This window comes from Drosophila ficusphila, unplaced genomic scaffold (assembly GCF_018152265.1).
Source record: "Drosophila ficusphila isolate 14025-0441.05 unplaced genomic scaffold, ASM1815226v1 contig_106, whole genome shotgun sequence".
NCBI lineage: Eukaryota > Metazoa > Arthropoda > Insecta > Diptera > Drosophilidae > Drosophila > Drosophila ficusphila.
In genome coordinates this window covers 5,209,343-5,236,893 of record NW_025063993.1, presented here as the reverse complement: position 1 = coordinate 5,236,893, position 27,551 = coordinate 5,209,343, and the positions used below count along the sequence as shown (strand labels likewise).

Sequence of the window (27,551 nt, the reverse complement as noted above, 5' to 3'; positions counted from 1 at the left end):
AAGCCAGCATACGATTGGGTTCTGTATTGCTAAGAAAATATCTATAAGCATACACTTTCGAAAACCTTTTTTTATATATGTATTTCAGTTGCTTTATACATTTAAATGAACAAAACAGGACTTATATTATTCTTCTTAGTTGAGTGTCTCTGTAAAATAAACTATTCTAAACAATTAATTTTTAAACAATTTTTTCTTCAATATTAAACTTTTATCGTAGCTGGACAAAAAAAAAACAAAGCACCATTTTTTAGCAAAAATATATCTTTCTGTACCACTGTGCAGCGGCAGAGGCGGCGGCTCTCGTCGAAAAAGTTTCGGCTGTTTTCAGACCGCCTCGCCGTTTTGCGTATTCGTATTCGAATTGTGGCCGTGTGCGGTGCGGACTGTGAGTGCGTCTGTGAGTGGGGGGCGAGAGAGATAATATGTACATTTGGTGTTTTTATTTATATGGGACTCCGCGTATATGCCAGCTTAAATAAATACACATGTGTGTACGTATATTTTTTATAGCCTGCGAACAAAAACAACAACAATGTGGGTCGTGCATATTGAGCGTATGTAAATAACAACAGATAAATGCCAAAAATCTACTACACTTTTATAACCAAAACACACAGAGCGCGTGAGAGAAAGGCAGCGAAAGAGCGGCGATAACAGTGCGAAGAGACCACCCCCGCCGCGAAGAGAGCGTAAGGGAGCGGCGGTTAGAAGTATCTTCAAGATACACCAACACTAAGAGAGCTGTATCTGTATTTGTATCTTCTTGTCTGCCGTTTTCGTCGTATAAATTGAGCCGCACTTTGCCTATTCTCGTGTTTTTGCCGCTCAGACGTCGCTGTAAGTGCACACGCGTCGCTCGAATTTTTCGGTTACGTTCCGAATCGGTTTCGTTTTCGGTTTCCAGTACCTCCAATTACCGCACACGCTTGAATGGAAAACTGTCTGAAAGATACTTGTGCCCAAGAACGCAGCTTAAACCCTTGAATCGGAAAATATCTCCAGTTAAAGGAGGAAACTCAACGTTTTGCCAACAAATTTAAGTTCTAAAACTGAAAAAATATTTAAAAAATATCTATATAGATATCCTGCTCTTGTTTAATACTCAAAATAATATAAATTGTTTGAAATTGCACAATTTTAAAATATAACTCTGTTAACGCAGTTTTAAAACCATTAAAAAACTGTTTAATAACCAAGAAAATCCTAATATAATTCCATAAAATCGCTGATTACAAGTTGAAGTGCCAAATATATTTTCAGTGAGTGCTTGAAAAATTGTTTCATTGAAACCCAGCCGCAAATACAATTTTCAATTGGTTGTGTGCGTGTTTTCAAGGCACAAACATACAAATATAGCATTTAATTTTGTCCATTATGTGTGCAATTAAATAAAAAAAATTCTGTGTGTGAAAAAGCAAAAAAACAGAGCGGCGAACGGAGGCAGTAACAAATTAGACGCGTAAATTGCGTAGCAAATTCTGAATGAAAAAATAACATCAAAACCAGAAAGCGAAACAGGAGCGATAAGCGTAAGTACAGCTTTAATAAATTTAAACTTTACAAGACCAATAAATTTGCGGTGAGATTATAGGACTCAGAATTTGCAAACATATAAAATATAAAAAGAATGTATAAGATTAATGTTTATGTTTAATATGTTAAAACGGTTACCCGAATTTAATATAGAACACATGGAATAACCTGATTTGGTTTCTTTTTACTTAATTGGGCTAAAGAAATTTCCCTTTTCAATGCTGCCACAAAAGAAATGAAAAGAAAGAAACATTCTCTGATTGATGTGGGGAAAAACAAAAACAGAAACCCCGAAAAGATATTTCGAAATACCATTGAGAGGGCAGACGTCTAAGCATTTATCTTTCCGTTCTTCAACGCCGTTCTTGTTTTTTTTTTTCATTTTCTGTCGGAGGGAGCTATTCAGGCGCCAGAGAAAGTGAAACATGTAATTTTTTGTTGGACGGCCTACAAAAATCATACGCCGTATTGAGTGAAATCGTAATGGGTTAAGAAATTTCTTAAATACGAAGGTTAAAAGGGGGCAGAGCAATCAGAAAGCGCACAATACACACTGGGAAATAATGATAAGACGCGAGGAGAAAAAGCCAGCCAAAGAATACTCATACGGAATACACTCCACTTCTCTGTGTTTTTCTGGCTCCTCTTTCCCTTGGTAATTACATGCCGTAAAACCAAAATAAATACGCACAGATAAAGATGCACAGATGCAGATACAGATACCAGAGGTTGGGTTGGGTTGGGTTCGGTTTACGGTTTACGGTTCGGTTTGGTCTTTTCCTGCGTTCTTTCTTGTCCTCGCAAAACGAAAGCCGAAAATCAGCGAATTGCATTAAGACTGAACAAAAGCAAAATCGAAAACAGTCAATAAACGCTGTTTAATCAAATGTAAATGTTTATACCGCAACGATCGTCTCAGAATCACCGAGTTTCACTTTTGTACCTCAATCATAAGATTGTTTGTTCTGCCCAGAAAACCAGAAAGAAACACTCTTTTCCGTCTGACCCACATCGAGTTCGTTATCACCGATTTTTATTATCCACTTATATATATTTGGTTGATCGCATCGAATTGTACACATTTACAGAACAATTTATTTTCGGAATACAAAATTAAACACTTAAAACGTTGTTAACAAACAGCAGGAAACCCATCTGAAAGTGACAGAGAAATTACTTTAGTATTATTATGGTCATTTGCATATTTTAATATTGTCTTAAGAACTTAAATTCATTGTACCACATTATAAAGTATAACCTTTTTTTGGCAGTACCAACAAACCTATTAAAATACCAAGCCAGTCTATAGAGAAAGTGAACTGTATAGCTACATTTTCAAAAAAAAATATTTTTTTTTACTTTTATAGCGTCTATGAAGATAAAATTTGATCAAAATATTTGTTGAGTTTAAAATATTTCTGTTGTTTTACACCAATAAATACCCAGTACATGTTCTGTAATTTTATATGCTAATGAATTTGTAAAACAAATAAAAAAACATACAAATTTGCAATGAAAATATCTGTATTTTAATGGTTTCGCATAACCAAAGTTTTTAATGCCAACTTCGTATGTCTCGCCATTCCCATATTTTTCCACTGTTTCTTTTGAGCTCCATCGCCTCCGACGACCAATAAATGATCAATGGCCCAAAGCATTTCGATTTCAGCCAAACTTACTTAATTTGTTTTCTGATTCCGCTCTTTTTTGCGAAGCGTCCTAAGTCCAGAAAAATAAAGCACGGCAACAAAAGCAAAAGGGAAAGAACTACAAAATTCACCTGTAATAACGTCGCAGAAAAATGAAGAAATCGGCTGAGAAGACGCAGACAAAAACAAGAATCGAGTAGAACTCAAAGAAGCGGCAGCAGGAGAAGAAGAAGAAAAGGTGGGGGGAACCGAGAGAACGAACCCGAAATCAGAAACCAGATTTACTACTAATTTAAATTCTTGGCATACAAAATATTCTAAAAAAGCAACAAAGGCGGAAAAAAGGCGAAAACAAAAACAATTTTTGTGTATTGATTAACAAAACGGAGCGAAAATGGCTTTTATTGGCCAAATATTGACAGACATTTCCACATAGATCGTACACCCCTATATTTCCGTTTCCCCTAAACTCTTTATGTATGTATCTGATGGATGGACACAAAATGCCTTCCTTTGTACATTTCCTAGACAAAAAAAAAAGGGAAAAGTACTGTGCACTTCGGCATTTAGTCATCGTTGTCGGAAAGGAAATTTTCAAGAAGTTTAGTCATTCGATATCGATTTCTTACTGGCCCGATATTCCTTTATTAGCTCGCAAGAGCACGTGTAAAGTTGTACACAAATAGGTATTATTCACAAGTCGGAGCTGATAATTTGATATGGTGTTGTATGTATTTGGCATTATGTTAATCAACTGGAGAAACAAATACGTACAGCCAGAGCGTCATTAATTATGCATTTATTTTAAGAGTCTCGGGCCGCTGGTTGTGACCACATTTGATATGAAAACCTCGATTCGTATTTCGAGAAACTGAAAGTTGGCCTAAAAACACAGTTAGGAATTGCCCCTGGCCGTGCATTGTCGTCGAGTTGGGCTGACTAAGTCGTGCTTACCGCCTTAGTCGTCCGATTTCAGTCGCCACTATCAGCCATTTACATTATGAATATCTCGAAAAGATTTCCACTCCGCAGATCTAAAGAAACGTTTAAGCCAAAGTCAGATTTTGTCACTAGGGAACTTAAGCGATACAGAAATAATCTTTTTGTGCTTTACATAAGTCCCAAAAATTTGGAAGAACGTTAACATAAGGATTTTCTTTAACCTTTAATTACTTTAAAGTCTTTATAGATTTTAAACGTTCGTACAAGAAACAAATATATTAGGAAATTTAAAATTTGAATTTAGCTACAAAGTAAAGATAAGATACAAAGACACAAAGAAGAAAATAAGTAAAAAGAAATAACAATGTTGTCTAGTATAAAAGATGTAAGCTTAGTATTTAGATAAAGTATTAGTATTTAAATAAAGACGAAAAAAAGTACACTTGTAATTTAACTGAAGGTAAATTACTTAATTGAGTTCATCACAATTTTGGTTCAGTAGCTTGTTAATGCCTTACAATAGGTCAAATTGCAGTAAGATATTTATCTTTTGGCTTACGTTTTCAAACGTTGAACTTGTCTTCGGAATTACTTATTTGACACTCCCCAGACCACTCGAAAAGCCCCAATTCCCCATGCCGAACATGAATATATGAGATAAATTCCCACATTCTATACCGACGACACGCCCTCCCCTTCGGACAGACAAAAGGCCCACTCGAGATATCTGTGTATCGGGAACTGGGAATTGGGAACTGCAAAGTGGGGATTGTGGACTGGATACTGGATGGTGGATGGTGGATAGTGGATACTGGATGGCAACAGTTTGAGGGCGATTAACGAACCAGAAGTCGCACTTGACTGGCCCGAAGCCGGGATGACATACAAAAGAGCCATTCAAGAGCAGCCTAGAAGATGGCAGATGGCAGATGGAATATGGAAGATGGAAGATGGAAGCCAAGGGGCCAAGAGGCCAAGAGGAAGACGAATCATGATCATCAGCGGCAATTACCGCACTGTAACTACGCAGCATCCGCAGCAGCGAATTTGTAAGCGAGCTGCGTGCAAAGCGAGCAGAAAAGTAGTAGTCACATAGATACACAAGAAGCGGGTATCCAGATGGAGCATCCCCCCTCCCCTTCCCTCTCCCCTATTCCCCTACTATCCCCCTCCAATCCCCTCTGAAATCCCAGGGGTCTCCACTCATCTGGAAGCTTGTTTTGCCGCTCGCTGCGACGCGTCTTTAGCAAGTGATTTCAATTTAATTGACAGTCCTTGAACTTGACTTAAACGCAACGCACAACACAAACAACAATAACAATAAAAACACCACGAGCACAACATCTCTTCACTCTCGATTCGCCATTCGCCAAGCCACGTATATAGTACATATAGTAGGTATGTCCCCCGACTCTTCTTGTGGCAAAAGCCTCTCCCCTTGGCGGGTCCCTCGCTTTCAGAATTCATTAAATTGAAATTAATGTGCTTCGAATATATTCGATTTTTAGCAGTTAAACATTTATAGATATTTGATTATAGAGCTCTGAATAAAGTGGATAATATTAAACGTTTAAGGCATATAGAAAAGCCATAAAATCTACAAACAAAAGTTTAGAGCAAATAACAAACAGGTTTATGTTTGTTTGAATTACAAACTGTATTTTTCGTAATTAAAATGCCTTTTTTCCCCTTTTGCCATTATATAAGCTTTTGTTTTGCATTGTTAAACCAAAACAAATTTCAATAAAATTATAAGGAGTATATATAACACATGTCAAACGATAATCATTTGGCATTTATAACCATAGTTTTCCATCAGCCATCAAACATCTACTTATAAATAAATTCAACAAATTTAGTTCTTCTGTGGATCTATTCATGTCCAAACTATTAATATCTTGAATGAGGTGTGTTTATTTGGGTTAATTAAATATGCAAAGTTATTTAAAATACTACTTAACGACTCGTTCATTGCTATTTTAAGTCAGCGGGTATTTTTGAACATTTGGTTCCTTTTCTCAATCTGTATGGAATTTCCTTGGAAATTTTTAAGGGACTTTAGAGTTCGCCATATTCAACTGATATTTCCTCCTTGTCTTTTCTCTTATTCATCTTAATCTGCATCTTCCTCCTTCCTTTGTTGACAAAGTTGAAGAGCAAAGCCACACAAAAAGGGGCAGCCGCAAAAAGTTGCCCATTTGCGATTTCGGCACACAGTATTTCACTGCTCCTCTCGTCGTCATATTTTTTGGCAAATAAATCTTTTTTAAAACAACGAGCGAAACAGCACAGACACATACAGAGACCGGCAACTATAGTATATACTCATATATATGTGTTGAAACGCATTTGTCTATATAAAATCGTATCATCGCCGCATATATAATTTATTTTGAAAGCGTGCGTACGCCACGCATTTTATGCCGTCTGTCTTTTCGGTTTTTGGTTTTTGGGCCTAGACAAATGGCTGTCCGAGGGGCAAACACACGGATATATACCATATAGACTTTCATTCAATGAATTTTGATATTTTTCGGGGCTTAATTGTTTTTCTAGCTGAGAGGCGGCCGCCTCGCCGAATTCTCGGGGAGATCTATAAAAGTTTACAATTATGACTCGGCAACTTCTGGACGGATATCGACACGTGTCTACGAAGTTTTGTATCTTTTTCACTGCTCTTCTATTTCCCCCATTTCTGTGCGCATTGTGTATACGCCCCGTGGGCCCGGAGTAAGCCGGGGAGATAAATAGCCACAGGTGACAAAAGATGTAAATGCACAACTTGATATTCAATAGATAAGGCCACAGTCCGCCGTCCGCAGTCCGCAGTCCAGTAAGGCAAATGAAAGAAACATGGAGCCGCAGAAGCGAGGCGTACCCGTGCAAAAAACTTTCACCCGCAAATGATCTATGGGCCGAAAGAAAGACTTTCGCATCGGGAGCGCTCGCTGGCGGTACGAGCGGTACGCACATCTAATTACCGCACTCGAAAATGTGATTAGAAATCAGTTCTCGTCGCGGCAATTCCATTCGCATTCGCATCGAGAATCGAAAATCGAGAGAGTGCCGAAGCACTCGGCAAGAATTTTATATTTATAGTGTGTGCATGCGATACTTTCACAATCGTCGGAATTCAAGTTCATGGCGAGTTTTGGCAAGGGCTTCGATTAGACATTTGCTTCATATATATTTGTATATATGGGCGATACCCGGTATCAGTGCCCGGGTTTTGGTTACTAATCAGTGACGCCGCGTTGATAACTAAACCGAAAGGCCTCCGATCAACGAAGTCTATAATGAATCGTGCGTGGATCGCACGCACAGGAAAACTAAATTTTGATTTCTTCGTTTCTGTGTCAACGAACTCGATTGAACTAAATTCTCTTTTATGATTTTTCTGTTTTTTTCTCTGATTTCATGTGTTTTTTTTTTCTATTGGTAGCTTTCGAGACTGACGGTGCGTGCGGCGTTATCTCAATAAGTCTGTTGCGTAGGCCGATTTGAATGCGTTTAGAAAAGAAAAGTTATAGCAGAGCGCGCCCCTCTTTCGGGCTGATTAGAAATCCATCGATATCGTTCCTAATCAGCTGGGAAACGTCACATATTAAGGTGCTCTAACATAGTTACAGAGATTACATAGTGGTGGAGAACGATTAATAAGTAATTTGCAAAGATTAAAGTGTAGGAAGACACACCACAATTGATGTTTTGCCACTTTCGATTAACTACACTTCTTTAATATTTATTTATTTATTTATTGTACTCTGTACTCGGAAGTTGCAAACTTAAGGTACAGATGGGAAACGGCCATAGCAGCGGTGACTTTCTTTAATATTATATTTCATTGAGCTTACTACTTTCATATAAACAAATTGGTATTGTAAATTAATCTGAGCATTAACAAACCTAAAATTGAAAAATCTATTTAGAGTAAAATGCTACGAAAATATTTAAAAACCTATAAGAGTTATTTTATTATTGGTTTTGACAAAGGAAGGGTCATAAAAATATCCCCTAATCAGGAAGTCATAAAACCCTCTAGAGATTTAACTCAAGCTTTGTTTGACAAAATCTTTTAAAATGCCATTAAAACAATTTATACTTTACTTGTACAAAGAATAATTTAATAGAGATTAGAAATTATTACAAAGTCTAGCAGACAAACAAAATGAAATTTAAGCATCTGTAACAGAGGTGTTTGAAGATTATATATAAAATTGTTGTCACAAGATGCAGATAAGGATCCCCCGAGTGGGATGAACCTTTATAAAAAAGCACCCTCCCAAGTTGATAAAGAACAAAGTAATTTAAAATAGAAGTCCCCGTTTTGGTGAATCCCATTGGGATGTGGTCTGCTCCTATAAAAGCGCGAAGAACTCCTAGCTCTCCATCAGTTCAATTTAATCAACAAACCAGCGAAGATGTCCTCGAATAAGTGCGGAATTGTGCTCCTCATCGCCTGCTGTCTGGTGGCCCTGGCCTCCAGTTATCCCCAGCCTTATCCTGAGGAACCCCAGTGGCTGGAAGAGGAGGCTGCCTTCCTCGAAGGGACTCCCTTGGTTCGCCGGATTCGATCGCCCGAAGGAGGATCCGTGGTCGTGACCGCCAGCAAGGACAACCAAGTGGGTCGGGAGGCCAGTGTCCAGTACAACCACAATCTCTTCACCAGTCGCGATGGGCGTGGCAGCATCGACGCCTACGCCCAGGCGAGCAGGAACTTCGACTTCAATCGCAACAACTACGGCGGCGGAGTTCAGGGCACCTGGCGTTTCTGAGCGGGATCGCACAATTACGAGTATTAAGTCGGTTACAAAATGATTCACGTGAATAAATAAATGTGCTTAGCCATGCGTACTCCTCTTGTTGTTTTCCCATTAGCGGCGGATCCTCCTCCGGAGATCCCATAGATCTTCGGGTCTCGCTGCGCCTGACCAAAACAAACAGTAGCCGATGCATTGGGTTATTTACTCGGAGTAACTCAACTGAAAAGACACCACAACAGGGAGCCGAAATGGGGGAAATATTAAGAAACCAACCACAAGTTGGTCAAAGGGAACTACAAAATACTCTTTTTGAAGCTTGGCACTAATACAAATTAAAGGAAGGGTAGACCTTTAGGGGAGTTAATATTAATGAATCAAGAAGCTAAAAAATGCAGAGTTATTTTAAACCTTACTTAATAGAAATTGAAACTAAAAAAACTAAACAAAAACAGGCTAAGCCGTTCCATTATTGAGTTTTATTACTTCCTGCATAATGGTACCTTTTTCTATAAAAAGCATAAAACCATTTTAACCAAACCAAATTTAATATACAATTCAATTGTTAATTGTTATTTGATGTAAAATTTTGAGGTAGAATTGTAGATTTTTTCTTTGTATGAATTTTATGTTTTCTTTACCTAATCAAATGGTAATAAGTTGTCTTATTTTTTGAAGAAGAACCAAAGATCGGGAACTGATCTTTTAATTTTTTAGTTATCAGTATATATTATTGATTTATTATTTTAACCTTCAAGAACTTATTAACAAGTTGGCTGGTTGGTTGAGCATACCCCTTGTAGAGAGTGTGCCGAGAAGTACTAAAAGTCATGACTCGTCGTTGGGGTCAATGGACTTTTCCTTCGCTGCTGGCGTCTTTCGTTGTGTAACCAATAAAAATTGATTCTGTTGCGTGTGTGCTGAGGGGCAGAGGGGGCGTGGCAGGAAGGGGCGGCGAATTACGCACACTGCAGCACACAAACGTACACACAAACACACACACACGTATGAAGGTCTGTTAATGCAATTGGGGGTTGCTGCATTTATCGCTCGGTTTCTTGGGGAATTCTTATGGGAACCCGTCTACTACACATCTATATCCCTCGGTATTCGGTATTCGGGTGTATATAGCATATAGTATGTTATGGGCATGACTAAGGGTAATTACTTTCGCTTTCCGTTTGCTCAGCTGGCAAATCGATAAAAGCGAGCGACGCAAGTCGAGAATACGCTGAATGCTTGACCCCCTTGCACATTTTTCGGGAAAGCCGATGCTGTTTCTGCGGCAACAAAGGCGTCGTTAATGAAACGCCACGAAAACCAAGAAGAAAAGCCAGAAACCAAAAAAAGGAAAAGCAGTGCCTGGAAAATGACTTTCCATTTTCATTTAACAATAAGCAATCAATTGCAAGTTCATGGCACAGCTAACGATCTATTAGAAGAAAGTAAAAACAAGTAACGAAACCCATGCGGCATGGGGCATGCGGCATGGGGCAGAAACAAAAGACGAAAACCGTCGAAAAGCGACGCCTACACGTTGCACCAGGTGAGCCGAGTCCGAGTCCAGGTGAGTTTCCAGGTGAGTGCAGCTGTCAGCTGTTGCCGCCAATCAGTGCGAGCGGGATGCCGATAGCCATGCCTTGGCGAGGGAGAGAGAGAGAGAGGGAAACGGCGGAGATGGCGTCTCCGTCTCTCGTCGACTGGTTTTCATTTCGGCTTGGAAAAACCACACATTGGCATTGCCCCGTTGCCATTTTTAGTGGCAAAAACTGACTGCATCATAATGAAAGTGAAATGCATTGCGCAGATGGCGATGGCGATGGCAGTTACCAGATGCAACACCGCCGGGCAAGTAAGTCAAGTGCAGCAGTGCGGCAGCAGCAGCAGCAACTGCAACTGCAACAGCAACATCAGTTGTTGCAACATGAAGTGCCGACCGAGAGGCGGAGCGGGGCGGGGCGGATCGGATCGGATCGTATCGCTGCGGATCGGAATGCGCGCGCGTCACCGACATCTCCATTCCCATTTCCATTTCCAGCGCCAACTGAATTCGGCACCATTCGGTTAATTGGCTAAATGCGAAAAGCGCTAAGCAAAACACACACTTTGCATGCACCGAGAAAAACGTGATAGGATTGCAACAAGAGCTTCTTCTTAATCGCTAGAAGAATGACTTATTTAATTGTGATTTTATTCAATGATATATTGTTACCACTAATTATATAAAAGGAGTTATAGCTTAAGCCTTATGATAGGAAATGATTTAACAGCATAAAATCCCAACTTTTGGATTTTTTTATCAGGAATATATCAATCATAAAAATAAACCAAAGTGGCTTTAATTAGTATTTTGTTGAAAAGCCCTATAAATTTCCTATTGAAGATGAATTAGATTTTATAAGATAAAGGCAAAGTGGCTTATAACATCTATTTATTAAATATCCTATTAATGTTTTCTTCGGTGTATGCTCTGGATAAATTATGTCAACAGCATGTAAAGCAACAAAAGGCGAGGAGGTACAGTATAGTATGTGCGGTGTGCAATGTGCAATGTACAATGTACAGTGGAGTGTACAATGCAGACAAGTACATGCCTCCATTTATAGCCAGTGTTCAATGTCAGATCGGCGGCGAAGGTCGTTGGATGCAGCGAGCGCGGTTTTCATCTGGTTCCTTCGCTCGGATGTTTATCTGCACCGCCAGCATGAATATGCATCAGTATCTTTATCTGCATCTGCATCTGCATCTGCATCTGTGTCTTTAACTCGTGCCAGTGTGTGAGTGTTCCGCGGAGTTCTCGACCAGTGTAATTGATTCCAGCAGCAGGGAAAACTTGACATTGAGAGTGGCGATTCGCATTGTGGTAGGACCACGATAACTTAACATTACTCACGCATACTCGCAAATAGAATTGTATATTACACATCAGACGCAAAGATTGCAAACCAACTGGATATCATTTTACCTATTAGTTCTTGGTAAGAAAGTTAATTCAATACTGATATTTTAATATAAAGGCAACTAAGAAATACTTCAGTTAATTATGAGTACATTTCAATCTTCAATAACAAAATGTTTAGATTTGCTTAAATAAAAATGTATAAGCATGCGAGTCAAAATTAAGATTAAGACGAATATCTATTTCAAAATGTAATCAACTCACATAAAGCCAAAATAATATTTTTAAAAATTCCAAACATATATTATTTATGCATCTCCAAAAAACCCAAAATAATTGTATAATTCATTGACTCACCTTTCATAGAGTCAGTTTCTCCGGCATTTTTTGGGCGCATGCTTGACTCAATCAAGTCACAATAAATTAACCTCTATTTGTAAGCCAAGTGAATAATGCGAATAGCTAACAAACGGACAACCGAGCACAATGCAACATCAATTCACTTTTTTTTGGTCACATTTCACTGATTTTGAAAGTGAACGTTGTGGCAGGCGGCGGTGGCAACTGGCGGAATCACGAATTTGTGGACGGCACAAATCTCTCCATCTCCCTCATCAGTACAGTGGATATGGGGTAGAGTGGATAGGTGATAATAATATAGTTTGGTATTTAAATGTGTGAGGTTTACTATAAATATGAATACTCTAAATTGATTTGGAATGTGATCACTGCAAAGTAGCAATCTTTATTTTTTCATCAAGAATGTGATAAGAATACTTCTACTTCATTTTATTATTTATGTTTTAGAAAATATCTGTTATCTTTTGCTTTTGACTATTTAATAGATTTTACTGCTAAGGATGTTTATGTTTTTCTATTGGCAACTGCGTGGGTGAAATCCAGCAGACATAAATTTGTCGTCTTGTAGCTGCCGTTTTTACTTTTCCAGTGCAAGCAAATGAAGCGAAACGTGGGTTACACTCTTTTCCATTTCCATTTGCCTCTGCCTTTATTTATTTTATTTCAGCTCTGTTTTTTTTTAGTTTTTGTCTCTTCTATTTTTTGGCATGCATCTGCGGCTGCATATCTTTTTGAGTTACATATTTGTAACGTCTGCGGCCGGATAGACAACGAGGTGGATGTGGATGTGGATGTGAATGTGGCTGAATGGCTGAATGGAGGAGCTGCGTAGGCCGCTCGGCATCAGGTTGACCCAGTTTTCGCTTTCTGTCTCCGTTTTGGCCCGGGGTTTTAGTGATTTTTTTGTGGAAATTATACGACGATATGCAACCCGCCGCAGACTTGTTCCATGTTTGTCCGTTAATTTATGGCACTCGTTGCAGGCTCAATTAATTTAGCACACATTCGTCTCGATCCAATCCAATCCCAGTCCGCCGGCCAGGGCACTTATTCAATTAAGCGCCACGTAACTTTGCCACCACAATGCGAGTGCACTCAGATTCCTACTAAACTAGTTTTGCACCCATCCATCCACTTTCTTGTTCTTGTCGCCTCGGCTCTGGATTTTGCGCATTTGATACAATGAAACGGATGTGACAATGTTGGTCGTTTGTTTATTGGGGAGCGTTGCAAGGGGCAGTGAAGTGCAGGGCTTTTAATTATATTTATTACGATTGTAAGCTTTATACGTCGCGTATACGCGATGGGGTTACTCAAACAAACAATCCGCCCTGTGTGACACTTCGCTATAAGGTGATAAAACCCGATAGCAATCTTACAATATCTGTAAACTTTCTTTTAATAAGAAACGCTCGTAGTTTTTCAGTTCCAATCTAGAAGTTTTACTGACAAAGCGAGATTATAGTGAGGCGTTATACATTTCATTAAAAAATCTTCAAAGTAGATGTAGTAGTACTTCTTGTGGTATAAATAAATAGGTGCAAGAAATTACTCACATATTTTATTTTTTTTGTATATTAAACTAAGGTAACTAAATAGGAAAATTTTAGGAAGTTGTTGCAACCTTAAGTTGTTAATAAAATGATTTTTAAGAAGCTTTTCAAGTCTCTCCTTTGAATTAATTTAAACTTTATAAGATGATATTGACTTTTGGTAAAGTGCAGAATTAACCGAATATTCCCGCACCAATTTCCCACAAATTGCGCTATTTGTGGACCGCTGAATTACTTGTGAGACACACCCAACTTAGAAAGGAAATGAACGCCCCCTGGATGAGCAAATGAACACCCCCAACGGCTGCTAAATACCCACTCTACGATATTTGCCTTTGGCCATAAACAAGAGGAGTAGCAAACGGCAAAAGACGAAATACAAATTGGAATTGGCCATTGCAATCTTGGCCACATGCCACACACACACACAGGCGCACGCACACAGTGAGAAAATACACACCCATACCGACAGAGCGGACGAGTCAATGCACTTTTGCAAACACACAAACAGAGGGAGAAACAAGAGAGGAAAAGCGAGAGAGCGACCGTTAGTTGGCTGAATGTGTGCGTGCCTAGATTTTGCAATAATTTCGTTTTCATTTCGAATTCAGCCCTAGTGCCTTGAAAATGCAATTGTTTTCAAATTCGCTTTCACTAATTATGTCACTATAAAACCAAAGGCCGCTCCCATTGTAAAGAGTTTCGGGCTTTCAGGTTTTGTATCTCTGATTTCGTCCCATTACTTTTAATTGCCTGTCTAGACGAAGGAAAAGGCGATTTTTCGTCTGCTGCGCAATAATTTTTGTATTGTCTGTATTCCTTGAGAATAACCTCCTGCCCTTTTTATTTCTAGAGAGCTTTTCTCGGGTTTTGCCAAAAATAAAGCTCCTCGGGGGTGGTATTTTTGTTTGGCTGGGCTCCCTGCCTCAGACACTTTTATTTTTGTTGTCCCAGGTCCGGAAAATGGGAAAGGCAAGGGATGTAACTGAGAACAATAAGAGAGATGAGAATGATTTGAAAAATATAAGTCTGCTTAGATACTTTGGTATTAGACTTCATTTAATTCTGTTAGTAAATTTATTTTATATATTTTACTTATTAAGTAGCTGGTGAAATTTAATATTAATATAAACATTTTTATATAGAAGTACAAATTCATATAACGTTACCTTTAATAAAATATTAAAAATAATTTATATAAGAGTGCTTCTTTAAGGGATTATTCTGTGGCTTAGAACAAATAATTTACTGTTTAATGTTTTAGGGTGTTATTTTTAAAATCGGATTTATTTTAAAATCTACTACTTTTTCTACAAAAAGGTGCAGTCGAAAGTGCAAGTAAACGAAGAGATTTCCGCCACTCTTTCTCTGTGCGATGCATTTCCTCTCTTTTGTGAAGAGCTTTATTCAAATTGCACAAAGAAAAGTGAATCGAGAGAGCGGCATTGCGATTGTGTAAGTTTTACATGGATGCAAGAAACTTGTTTTTCTTTTTTATGGCCTGAAATTTGTGTTCTTCGAGAAGGGGATTGCTATTGTGGTGAAAAATACCACCCCTAGGTAGCGTAATTAGAGCAGTTATCAAACACACACATTAAAGCTTCGGTTGCAAAAGAGAGTCCGCTGCACTCGGCTTTCAGGGTGTGTGTGTATGTGAGTGTGTGACTGACCTATCTCAATGCAATTCTGCTTGCCCGCTGCACACACACACTCTTGTAAACATGGCACACCGACAGGCCGTTGTGCTCATTTATCTTTTATTTTTATACAGTTTTTATTTTTTTTTTGCTGTTGCCGAGGCGTCAGCAACTATTTTTGCCGCAGACAAGATTTGCATTTTACATTTATTGTACACTTTGCCCCCATTTAATGGCGTTTCTTGTTGTTCGCTGTTTTGCTCATGTTAATAAACAATAATGTTCGCTGCATTTTTTTCACACGCGTTGCAGGCGCTCAAAATTGTTGTTAATCGGTCTGTCTGTAATTGTTATGACCCAACTAAACGTCAGGCTCATTTATGAATATCATACGAACTTTTAATTACGGCTGATTGCATATGGGTACAATTTTATGATGCCATTTTAATGAACATAAAGTTCTTTTAATTCTCCACAGCTGCCATGATCAACAAGTAGTTACAAAATATAGAAAGGAAATATAAAATATTCAATAATTCTAAAAAAAAACGGTATTTCAGAAATTAATACTTTAAGATTTAAGGGAATACTCAAGACTTTATTGCCTAAATAAATATTACATATGTTTACCCCAAGTCTAACTTCTTTTTTTTCTCTTTATGTTTTCAGTTACCAACTATAGAAACTCAAGAACAACAAAAAGTGAGTTGACAACAAGACACCCCTTTCAGAGTTCTTTATAAGTAAACAACTAATTTAAAATGGAACGCCATAAAAAGTGGGGCGCCAAAAAAGTTAAGAAAGAAACCCCAAAAAAGCCAAGTGGAAATTTACAAACGCAAAAAGTTAAACAAATAAGAAATTACAAACACGCACTCATTGAAAATTATGCAGGGACTTTTGTTCGTTAAACAATTGAAATGATTTTTTTGCGAGCTTCGAGAGGCTAAAAAAACCTGCTAAGTACTTTCATAAACAAATACTCATGAGTAATAAGAACCAACAGAACCCATGGTTTCGTATCTATGCGAATTGCCATGGTTCCAGATCTAAGTCTGCTTTTTTCTCTGCGGAGCCACTTGACACTTCGAGTGAACTAACTCCGAGAAGCAAAACACTTGAGATGTCTATTGAATCGCTATTCATCTGCTTAATGTTATGCAAATGAGTCAAACTTTCTGCGCATGACGGACTTTTGCCGAATAATTGCTCGCTAATTACAAAAATCAATGCAGAACCCACAATAAATTATGCTAAGTTAGCCAATATCGAGGAGAAGAAGAATCTTCCGATGACAGTGAACAGTTTATAAAAGTTCAATTAGCCGCATAACGGTACATCTCGGCCCACAGAGCATTTAAGACAACTTAACACCTCATCTGATGCTCCACGAAATGCAGTCCTGGCCACCAAAAGCCGCTTAAATCAGCGGCTCAATCAATCAGACGAAAGGTTCTGCGCTGTTTTAAATTGAGATTTTTTCTTTGGTTTTGAAACAGGCTTTCTTTTCCCCTGTCTGATTGTACTGTGGGGCAAGAGCGATAAATAAAGGCATACAAAAAAGGAAATAGTTGCATTTTAGGTGAAAATAACAAAAACTTAAAAAAATGTTAATAATTTGAAACATTGGTCTGGAAAAACAAATACTCTTAGCATTATTAAAAGGGGTATTTCCTTAAGACCAACATCTTTTATTTAATCCGTGAAAAATCGTTAAGCATACAATAAATTTCATTCAAGAATATAGATAGTATTGAGCAGGTTAATTATGATTTATAAAAAGTAAGTTAAAATATATTCTCAGTAACAGAAATCCAAGGAACAAAGTAATTTAAAAAAAAGAAGTAAATTAATTTGTGAGCACATTTTGAAATGTTTTTCTACCAGTGTCACCGCGAAATGACAAATGTAAGCTGTTCTCCGCCAAAGCAAAAGGCAATCCACTCGCAGTTATTCAGTATATGCGTACCTTTATAGGTATATCCAGAAGGGAAATAAATGTCTTTTTTTTGGCTGCGTCGAGAACGTCACGTCAGCGCCATGTTCTGATCTTCACGCGAGATATTCGGGGGAATCGGAGGATCGGAGAATCGAGTCCGGCTACCAGGTAACACTGGACTCCAAGTGCAACGCGGACTTAATGCAGTCCTCTTGAAATACCTTTTTCATTGCATTTCATTAAGTTCTCTTTTTTGCCGATTTTTATTTTCTTTATTTCGAATTTGTTTCGGCTTGGACTTTTGCGGGCATTTTAAAAATTTATGCACACTTGGCTGCCATTTTGAGCTTGTTAATTTTTCTCCATTTTTTTCGTTTCGTTTTTTGATTTGTTTTGGCGTTTTTACCTTTCTCAGATTTTTAACAAGCGCCGTCAAAAAGGAAGTTTTGTTTTTCGCCAAATTAATGCGTACAAAAGAAAGACAGCTGCAGTCCAAAAATTGTAATATATACACACTCCATTGCAAGCGAATAAATTTGTAAAGTTTTAAGCCTTTTGGACTAACCAAAATATATGGTACTGAAAAAGTAATCCATGTTCTTCAGCCAGAGAAAACAAACTCTTTCATTTAAAGCTGTTGGAAAATATCTTTGCTAAATGATTTCAAATGATTCTAAAATTACAAATTAAATTACTGGCAATTTCAGTTAGAGCATTATTCAATCACCTTTGTTCAGGTATTCCATTTCGCCAGTTGCTGAAAATGTTTTAAGTATTTTTTGCCATTGTTTTTCGGCGGGGAAGCCACACCCTTTGTGTTGCCATGAATCATGAACCCCATATTGTATTTATACGTACCAAACTCAGACGCTTTACATGGTTGTTCCAGTTTTAAGAAACAAAAAAGCACATGCTTAAAAATCTGTGTATATATCTACATAAGTACACGGGATTCGGATGGTATCTTAATCGCATTAAAATACAATCTGTATAATCCAAAATTTGTAGTTTAAAAAGTTTAATTTGGTTTTGGTTTTACTTGGATCCAAACATTTGTGAATAATAAACAATCTGAATATTGACCCAAAAATAAAATAATTACGGAAATTTTAGGCAGCTTTAATATAACTTTATACTAAAGTGGGCAGCGTTGGTAATTTAATCGTTTGTCACAGCCAAGCTGGGAACTTTTTGTTATTGTTTTTGTCTGATCCACAGTTTGTTTACACAATTCGAGCTTTTGGTTCAAATTTCAGCTCTCAATGTGAAGGTCAAAGTCAAAACACAATAAACGAATATATCTGATTGGTCAGCGAATTGGAGAACCTAGGGAATAAAACCAAGAAAATGACTCAATGTCTGGGGAACAAGAAAAAATAAATAAATCTTGGCTTTCAAACATTGTAAAAGGGCGGACACGAAGCGAATTCCCTGCGATTAATAAGCAATTCTTCTCCACGATTTTGTTGCTCACCATATAAAAGACTGCAGCGAAGATAGCTCAGGTTCTAAATCGTTTCTATGCTAAAAGTGAAATGTGGAAAAACCACTTTTCCGAGCTCACTGCAGCAGGCCTTAACTACAGGTTCGACTTCAACTTGGACTTGCAACTGGCATCTGTTGCTGTTGCTGTTGCTGTTGCTGGTCGAGTGTGCAATTTACTTTCAATGCCGCTTCTAGCCATTGTTGGCTAGCTTTCTTCCCTTGCACCTTGTTGCACTTGTTTGTTGCCAAGTTGTTGCTGCTGCTGCTGCTGTCAGCGTCTAGTCAGCACGTTGCCCGCGTGTCTGGTTTTGTTGCATGTTGGCATGCAGCAGCAGCAGCAGCAGCAGCAGCAGCAACAACAACAGCAGCAGCAGCAACATCAGTTACTGAGCTGCTTGGTATGCAATTTGCAATAGTTGCGCTTGCGCAATTCAAATGCACACCCATACTTACGCAAAAGAGGCACACGGACACACATAACTCAGTTACGTAGTAGGAAAACCGAAGACCGAACACCAAAGACCGAAAGACGGAAGAGGGAAGAGGTAAGACGTGTGGCAAGTGGCCAGGAAAACCGGAAAATCCACACGCTGTAAGCAGAGAAAAAGTGCAACTCCCCTTTTTCCTCGCCAGCTTTGCCATTCTTGATACACTAGACAGCAAAAGGCGTTGATCCTACTGCTTCGATTGCTTCTAAAATAAATTTAAGTGTTTCGATAATATAAAAAGCAACAATAAGGAGCCATAAATTTTGATGTTGCAATAATGAACAAGCCCTTTATTTTCATAACGGCGATTTAAGTGCAATGCAACTATAGTTACTTGGCATTAAAATACATATCTTAAAGTGCAATGTTTTTAGGCAATTTGTTATAGCGAGAAAATATTCAAGACATGCTTACCGAAATTACGGCTTATAGTTTTATAATAGAAGTTAAATTACTTATTTAAAAAAATACTTTGCTTTGTTTTAGAATTAAAAGAAACAACAATTTCTTGTGGATAATATGTGATTGATTCCTTTGCAAATGTAAAATTTTTAAAACTTACTAGAAGTAATAATTAAACAGATTATAACTATATATATAGTATGCATTACAAGTGACAAAAAAAAGATAAATGCCTGCATTTTGTACCGCGGTGAGGCAGCTTACATTGTATTTATGATGATAGCCGTGGGCCCAATTGAAATGGAAACCCAGCCACAATCTACATATCTATCAGTGCTAGACAGCATGTCCCGCTCAAAGATAGTTTCATAAACGCCTGGGTGGTTTAATTGCATTTATTATGATTGACACTGATAAATCGGCAATCTCTGCTGTCACTCGAACACTTGCAGCAAATTGAACAATTAACCATCCATCAAGCCAAATTAAAGGCAATAGATGGCCGGGGTCTTACATAAACATCTGCCGATAGATGGCAACATGGTCAACCTGGTCGCTTGCTCCCAGCCGGGTTCAATGCGCCCTGCCCGCAGCTCGAACCTAAACTCAAGCCCAAAGCCAAAGCCAGAGCCAAAGCCAAACAGGTAACTGCAGGAGTTCAGGTTCAGACCAGGCCCAGCAAGTGCATCGGAATAGGAATAGCTCCAAAGTTTCAGCTCTTTTCTGCATAGTCCGAGGGGGCGGAAAGGGGGCGGGGAGGATTACGCAGCGATGGCTGCGATAAGTGGCAGTCGAGCACTAAAGTTCCGGCTTTGTTGCCCCATCTACGTCATCACTTGGACTCTCCAAGGAGTACGAGAACACTGTGGGAAAGTGTGAAAAGATAAGGGAGTCAAATTTAGATAAAGCCATGGGCTTATCTCGAGACATTATACATTCTATTTAATGCTGGAAATTTACATTATGAGCTATGATGTCAGAGATCTTGGATCAAAGAACGTCATTAAAGCTTTGTTGTAAAAAGTTTCCAAGCCAAATAAAATAATAGATAAGACTAAAACACTTCACATTTGAATTTCTAATATGTGTTTTAAACAATGGTCAAAGGATTTTACTAATCCTTAATTGATTGTTGTATAACATTAAACTGCAATGAAAATTTGTATTTTTTTTTTTTTTAAATAGTTCGACTTTTAAACACGTATTTATACTTTTAGTTATTAATAAATTACACACCTAATTTTTGAAGCCATAGATTTTTGTTCTGCGGCCTTTTTTCCCGCTTTATGTTGTTTTGTTCAGATGTTGTAACCTCATATGCCTGCACAAAAATAAAAAATAAATCGAAATTGCTAATTAAGCACGTGCTACCTCCATTCATCTCTAATTATGCATAAATAAATATTCCCTCGATTCACACGCATTCCAATGGAACAACAACAGAGTATTTCAAACAGAAATCAAAAGCGCAAAATGCGCAATAAATAAAATCGAATGAAAAACAAAGAAAAAGGAAAGAAACCAATAGCAGCAATAACAACAATTTCAAGGCCAAAGTTTATGACGCCTGAAGCCAAGAAAAAAAAGGAAAAACATAAAGCTCTTCAATATTTCCTTCGTCTATTTGCCTTTTTCCAATTTACTATTGGACTACACACAAATAAAAATTAATATGTATATCTCTTTTATTCAGTAAAATGTATTTTATCTCATGAAGGAAAACCCCTACATTTTTAATCCTCCTAAAATATTGCCAAAAAGTATGCAATAAAAATTGTTGTTAAGAAATTCTGGCTCAAACACATTGTGATATATTTGTAATAAATTCCTCAAGGTTTCTATAATTAATTGGTTTTAAAATAGTTATCACAACGTTTGTGAAGTGGGGGTTGGCAACCCCAACCTCTCCCTACCACCGAGCAGAAATTTCACTTTCCTTATCAGCGAGGTCGGGCATAATGATAAGATTTGCGACTGCAGCCAGTCCATTGTGATTGCAATGGAACCAGAGCGGCTGGCCCAGCGGAAAGTGAAATTTGATTCAGTCATTGCTTTTTATAAGCCAACACAAATACAAATGACTGAGGCAAAAAAGAACAACGAATATTTAGAATGAAATTTGCAAACATTTGACATTGAAATTTTTTTGCCAAAAAAAAAACAAAACTTTATATGAGATACGAGTTGAGGGGAATTTGGGCAAACTGTTTTAATATTTGTTTTGTATACTCGTACACATACTCGTTTTGTATATATAAGCCCATAGTTATATACTTAGTTTATATTTACAATTATTGTGATTACTAAATGGATTAACTTTAGGTATAAGTTGGCTAAGCAGCCGCCTCGTGCGCCCGAAATTTTATATCAAATTAACCTTGAACTTTTTGGTTTCCCTTATCAATTTGCAAAAAAAAAATGGTGCAATCTAAAATTTCGCAGCTTTTGCTAATGTTTTGACGCATGCTGTTCACTCGACTGCGTTTTGAATGCATTTGTATTAGTGCAGAGCTGATAAGGTGTGTGTGCTCAGTGGTTTTCCGATTTTTTCCCAGTCTTCGTTGGGATTTCAGCGCTATAGTTTCATTGCATTCGGATGGTGGAGTGTAGCTTAAAAATTAAAAAAAAAATATAAATATAAATTTATAAATACTTTTTTGTATAAAAAATATGTAAGTACTTCATGTTGAGTTTTGTACTAATGCATATAGCACTTATTTAATATTAATACTTAATATTTATAATATTTCTGTATTTATCTGTCAAAGAGTAATGCAACTAAAGCTCACTTAATTAAATTATAAATTATACAAATATATATTGATATAGCAGAGTATACAACTTTATTTTTTAAATTATTAGATTTGTATTACTAACTAAAGAGCTTCATATGGAACTAAAACTTATTAAATGAAACATTTGTATACACTTTGGGAATATAATAATAATCACGTTTCGGGAAAATGTGTACTGTTCTTTCAGGTTAATTTATTAATATCGACAACTTTAATTTACCACCTTCTTCCGTTCCATTTTCAGACCCAACACTGCCATATTGCAACAAAGAATATAGAACTGTTATCAGAAACCAGATCAACGAATCTACCTCATTTTCTGGGCCAACAAGCGAGAGTGAACTGGATTAAAAGCGACAGCACAGTTTCCGAGCAACGTAAAAATGGAACAGGCAATAACCAAGAGGACATAGAGGAGAGCCACTGAGCAGAACCGTTGAGATTACCCATTTGAGATCGACAGAAGCCCCGAAGACAGATCAAAACCCCTTTCGTATTTCGATTCTCGAACACCCCTGAAAGCCAAGATGACAAAAAGCAGCAATGGCGACGTGGAGGCGGCAGCGCAGGTCCAGTCGGCGGCGGGAAAACCCAGCAACGGACACGGCCAGCTGAACGGGAATGGCTACCACCAGAACGGCGGACGTCGCGACTCCAGCCAGGCATTCACGCCACTCTTGGCGCAGCACAACAATGGCAACGCCACTCCCAATGGGGAGGTGACCACTCCGCCGCCGAGCACCACGGTGCTCTACGAGAGCACGCCGAGCAACAACAACGAGTGGAAGACGCCGGGGGACTTCCCCCAAAGAACGGCATGGGCAACCTGCTGAGCAGCAACAACAACGGAACCGGAAACGGTCACAGTCTCAGCGAAAAGTATGCCCACGAACAGGCTCCCCTGACGGGTGGCTACAAGTTGCCAGCGCGCAGCAGCGAATCCGAGGAGTCCGACTTCGACTCCGACCTGAACGGCAACACCTCCGCGGACTCCAGCTCCAGCTGCGGCCTCTTCGGCTGTAGGCCTCGATGGGCCAGGAGATTCGCGTCGACGCACGTGTTCATGGTGGTCTTCCTGCTGGCGTACATCCTGCAGGGCATGTACATGACCTACTTCGTCTCCGTGATCACCACCATCGAGAAGCTCTTCCAGATCAAGTCGAAGACCACGGGCATCCTGCTGAGTGCCAGCGAGATGGGCCAGATCTGCACGGCCATGCTGCTGACCTACTTCGCGGGCAGGGGTCATCGCCCCAGGTGGATTGCCTGCGGCATGGTCCTCTTCTCCATCGCCGCCTTCTCCTGCGCCCTGCCGCACTTCATCTTCGGCGAGCAGCTGATGCACTCCAGCGTGATCCTGCAGCAGACGCAGCAGGTTGCTCCTGCCGGGGATTCCTCCTCATCTCTTTGGCTGAACGCCAGCAGGGAGCAGGTGAACCCCAATCTATGCATCCTGGGTGGCAACCAAACGGTGTCGGGCAGCGAGTGCAACGAGGAGCGCCAGCTGGAGCAGGCCTCCCACTCCAAGATCACCGTCATCGTGCTCTGCATCTTCTTCGGCAGCCTGCTGAGCTCGGGCATCGGCCAGACCGCCGTGGCCACCCTGGGCATTCCCTACATCGACGACAACGTCGGCAGCAAGCAGTCGCCCATGTACATGGCCGTCACCATCGGCATGCGGATCCTGGGACCCGCCTCCGGCTTCATCTTCGGCAGCTTCTGCACGCGCTGGTACGTGAACTTCTCCAATCCCGGCTTCGATGCCACCGATCCGCGCTGGATCGGCGCCTGGTGGCTGGGGCCCGTGGCCATCGGCAGCCTCATGCTGCTCGCCTCCATCGCCATGTTCTCGTTCCCCAAGCAGCTGCGGGGCAAGCAGCAGTCCCAATCCCAGGCGGCCACCTCGCCAGCAGCTCCCGCTGAGCCCGAGGAGAAGCCCAAGCTGAAGGGTAAGTTCAAAGAGTTGATTTGAATTTTTTTATTAACGATCAGAAAATACCGAAAAGAGTTTCCTAATTTACTAGCTTAAAATAAGAGTGCATTACTTAAATTTGTTATACAAATTTCGGTTCAATTATAAATGTAACTTTCTATTATTTTATCACACTGATATTCTCAAAACTAAATGTTTCACTTATTTTATTTGCTTTGCTTGTCATTATGCTTTTGAATTGTATATTCATATTAACTTAATCTTTATTTTCATGTACTAACGATATGTTTTTAAATAGCTTTATAAACAGATATGTTTTTAGAAGATAAAAATACACTTTATTATAAAAGTCATATAAATAAAATATAAATACATTACATTATTATTCTTTAAATTTACAATATTCATTTATAAGACTATTTAAAATCATATAACTTTGAAAGTATTTTATGAAGGACAGGAAATAATCTTAAAGGTTATTCAATCGCCATTTCAGACTTTCCCAAGACGGTGCGCCGTCAGCTGAGCAACGACATCCTGATGTTCCGCACCGCCTCGTGTGTGTTCCACCTGCTGCCCATCGCCGGTCTGTACACGTTCCTGCCGAAGTACCTGGAAACCCAGTTCCGACTGGCCACCTACGATGCCAACATGATCGCCGCCTTCTGCGGGATCCTGGTCATGGGCATCGGCATCGTCATCTCCGGCTTGTTCATCCTGAAGCGGAAGCCCACTGCCCGGGGCGTTGCAGCCTGGATCGCTTTCACAGCCCTCGTTTACTCCGCCGGAATGATCATCCTGATGTTCATCGGCTGCAGCATGAACGACTTCGCCGGCTACAAGCCAAGCGATGGCAACAGGTGAGTACTGAAATCGATACAAAGGGATACAAATATTTATTAGAACCACAAAACAGTTTTCTGGGTAACGTATTATTATGATTAAAAAAGATTTTATCACACATATTAGAACAGTTTAATATACCCTTCTAAATAAAGTAATTATGTACTTTTAAATTAAATAAACTCTTTCATAACCATATAACCACTATAACAAAAAAAAAGTCTTATGAAAAAACACAATTACGATTACAAATAAAATAATTGCTGTAATTTCTGCTTTAAAAAGATGATAATTTTTGAATAATATGATAAAAAAGAATAAAAATTATCATTTTTAGATATTAAAGGATACTGAATAATTTTAAAAATAATATTATAAATACTAATTAAACTTTTATTAAAGTCGGTTTAGGGAACTCGGGTGGATTCTCCTATTTTTATGATTGGTATTTTACTTCCTTTAATGAAATCATAGTCCCGCTCTGATCGAGCCCACGTGCAGCGCCGCTCTCAACTGTACCTGTGATAAGGAGAACTTTGCGCCCATCTGCGCCGATGGCAAGATGTACATCTCGGCCTGCCACGCCGGATGCAGTAGCTCCTCGCTGCGGCCGAGCGACAATCGCACCCTCTACTCGGACTGTGCTTGCATTCCAGATGGTGAGATCATGACAAACCACATCTGGGTTTCCCAATAAATAAGACCCCTATCAACTTTCAGCTCCGGAGGCGGTCAACGGTTACTGTGATAATAACTGCAAGAACTTCATCTACTTTATACTGATCTTTGCCATTTGCGTATTTATGCATTCCACCTCCGAGGTGGGCAGCATGCTGCTCGTCATGCGCTGCACACATCCGAAAGGTAACGCCCAGGATAGTGACTCCAGATGTTAGGCATACTAAATTTCACTCTTATGCTCCGCAGATAAGGCCATGGCCATGGGAGTGATTCAGTCGGCCATTGGGTTGTTCGGGAATGTTCCGTGTCCGATCATCTACGGTGCAGTGGTGGACTCCGCCTGCCTCATCTGGAAATCCGTGTGCGGCAAGCACGGAGCCTGTTCGCTCTACGACGCAGACACCTTCAGGCAATACTTCCTAGGTAAGTTAACTAAAATTCTACGACAACAACTCAGTGATTTACAAGTAAACCTATCCAAAACCCAATAAAGAATAATGGGACAATGGGAACAATGGGATAAATAAAATACATACTTTAAATTATTGTTTTATGTAAAGAACTAACTTATTTTGGATAATTTGAAGATTGTTTAATCTAAAGCTAAAGCTAAAGAGCTAAAGAGCTTGCATTGAAACCAAACATATTATTTTATGAACGGAACCTTTAAGCTTAACAACCCCTTTTTAAATTAAAGGTTCCTTTAAATTAAAAAAAAAATAATTCGGTTTAATTGTTACAAATATTGAACTGGATAACCAAATAAAATATAGTACTTAATAAATACTTAATAATCTCTTATAACCTGCAGGGATCACAGCTGGCATTATGTTCCTGGCATTCCTGATGGACCTGGTGGTGTGGCGCAAGGCGCACCGCATCGACATCGCGCCGGAGGATCCGCAGGAGGGCGGGCCCGCGCCCCACGGAAGGTCCTTGGAGGCGTCCGAGTCCAAGCAGCCCATCACACCGGCGCCGGACACGACAGTCTAGGGGGAGCGGGACGGCGACGAGCCTGGCACCTGCTGCAGGATTTCCAATAAACGTTTACCTTAATTGTTAATTAGTTATCATTTTGTCTAGTTTGTTAGCCTAGTGCAAGAGTTATGTATTTAGTTAAGTGGCATCTTCGAGCGTCGGGAGACCTCATAAAAATCTATATTAGAACGCGCTCGTCCAGCCCCCCGAACCCGCTCCAAGTCCCTGCTCCATATTCTACATAATACCTATAACCTACGATTAAAATCGGTGTAAATCTCAACGCGAAAAGAAGAAATGAAATTCTAGACATTATTAACTTCATGCATGAGCGTAATTAAACGACAAAAATATTAAGAGCAACTTATCGAAAAATTGTGCAAACGGCAAGAAAATTGATAAATCTTTATGTGTAACTATATGTAACAGCTATATCACGATGTACGTATATCTGTAATTAATATATTAGACGTATACATTTAAATGTATGTATGTAATTGCAACCTATCTGTGGTAGTTAAATTTTAGTTAAAATTCAAATTAAATGTCTAAGTTTGTCATACAACAAAAATATACGAAAAGAAATTAAACGGAAAACTATATACACTATGGATACTGCTTTTTATTGGAAACAAATCTGGATTTATATGCAAATCAGAAAATTAGCAATT

At 39.0% G+C, this 27,551-nt stretch overlaps 2 protein-coding genes across 2 annotated transcripts; both read left to right on the top strand.

The window, feature by feature from the left end:
• Positions 1-367: 367 nt before the first annotated feature.
• On the top strand, positions 368-27,489 carry LOC108099859 (solute carrier organic anion transporter family member 74D). The gene is given in 8 exon segments (XM_017203506.2): positions 368-1,532; positions 22,690-23,249; positions 23,252-24,394; positions 24,875-25,238; positions 25,696-25,880; positions 25,942-26,085; positions 26,149-26,325; positions 26,714-27,489. Coding segments are annotated over 7 exon segments (2,472 nt in total). The 5' UTR covers positions 368-1,532; positions 22,690-22,972; the 3' UTR covers positions 26,896-27,489.
• Positions 8,516-8,981, top strand: LOC108099861. Its single transcript, XM_017203509.2, has one exon. The coding sequence runs from the start codon at positions 8,549-8,551 to the stop codon at positions 8,900-8,902; it is 354 nt and encodes a 117-aa protein (XP_017058998.1). The 5' UTR covers positions 8,516-8,548; the 3' UTR covers positions 8,903-8,981.
• Positions 27,490-27,551: the final 62 nt, after the last annotated feature.

Excerpts from the sequence above, each read along its gene's own strand:
- LOC108099861 (XM_017203509.2), top strand. The coding sequence starts at position 8,549 with ATGTCCTCGAATAAGTGCGGAATTGTGCTCCTCATCGCCTGCTGTCTG.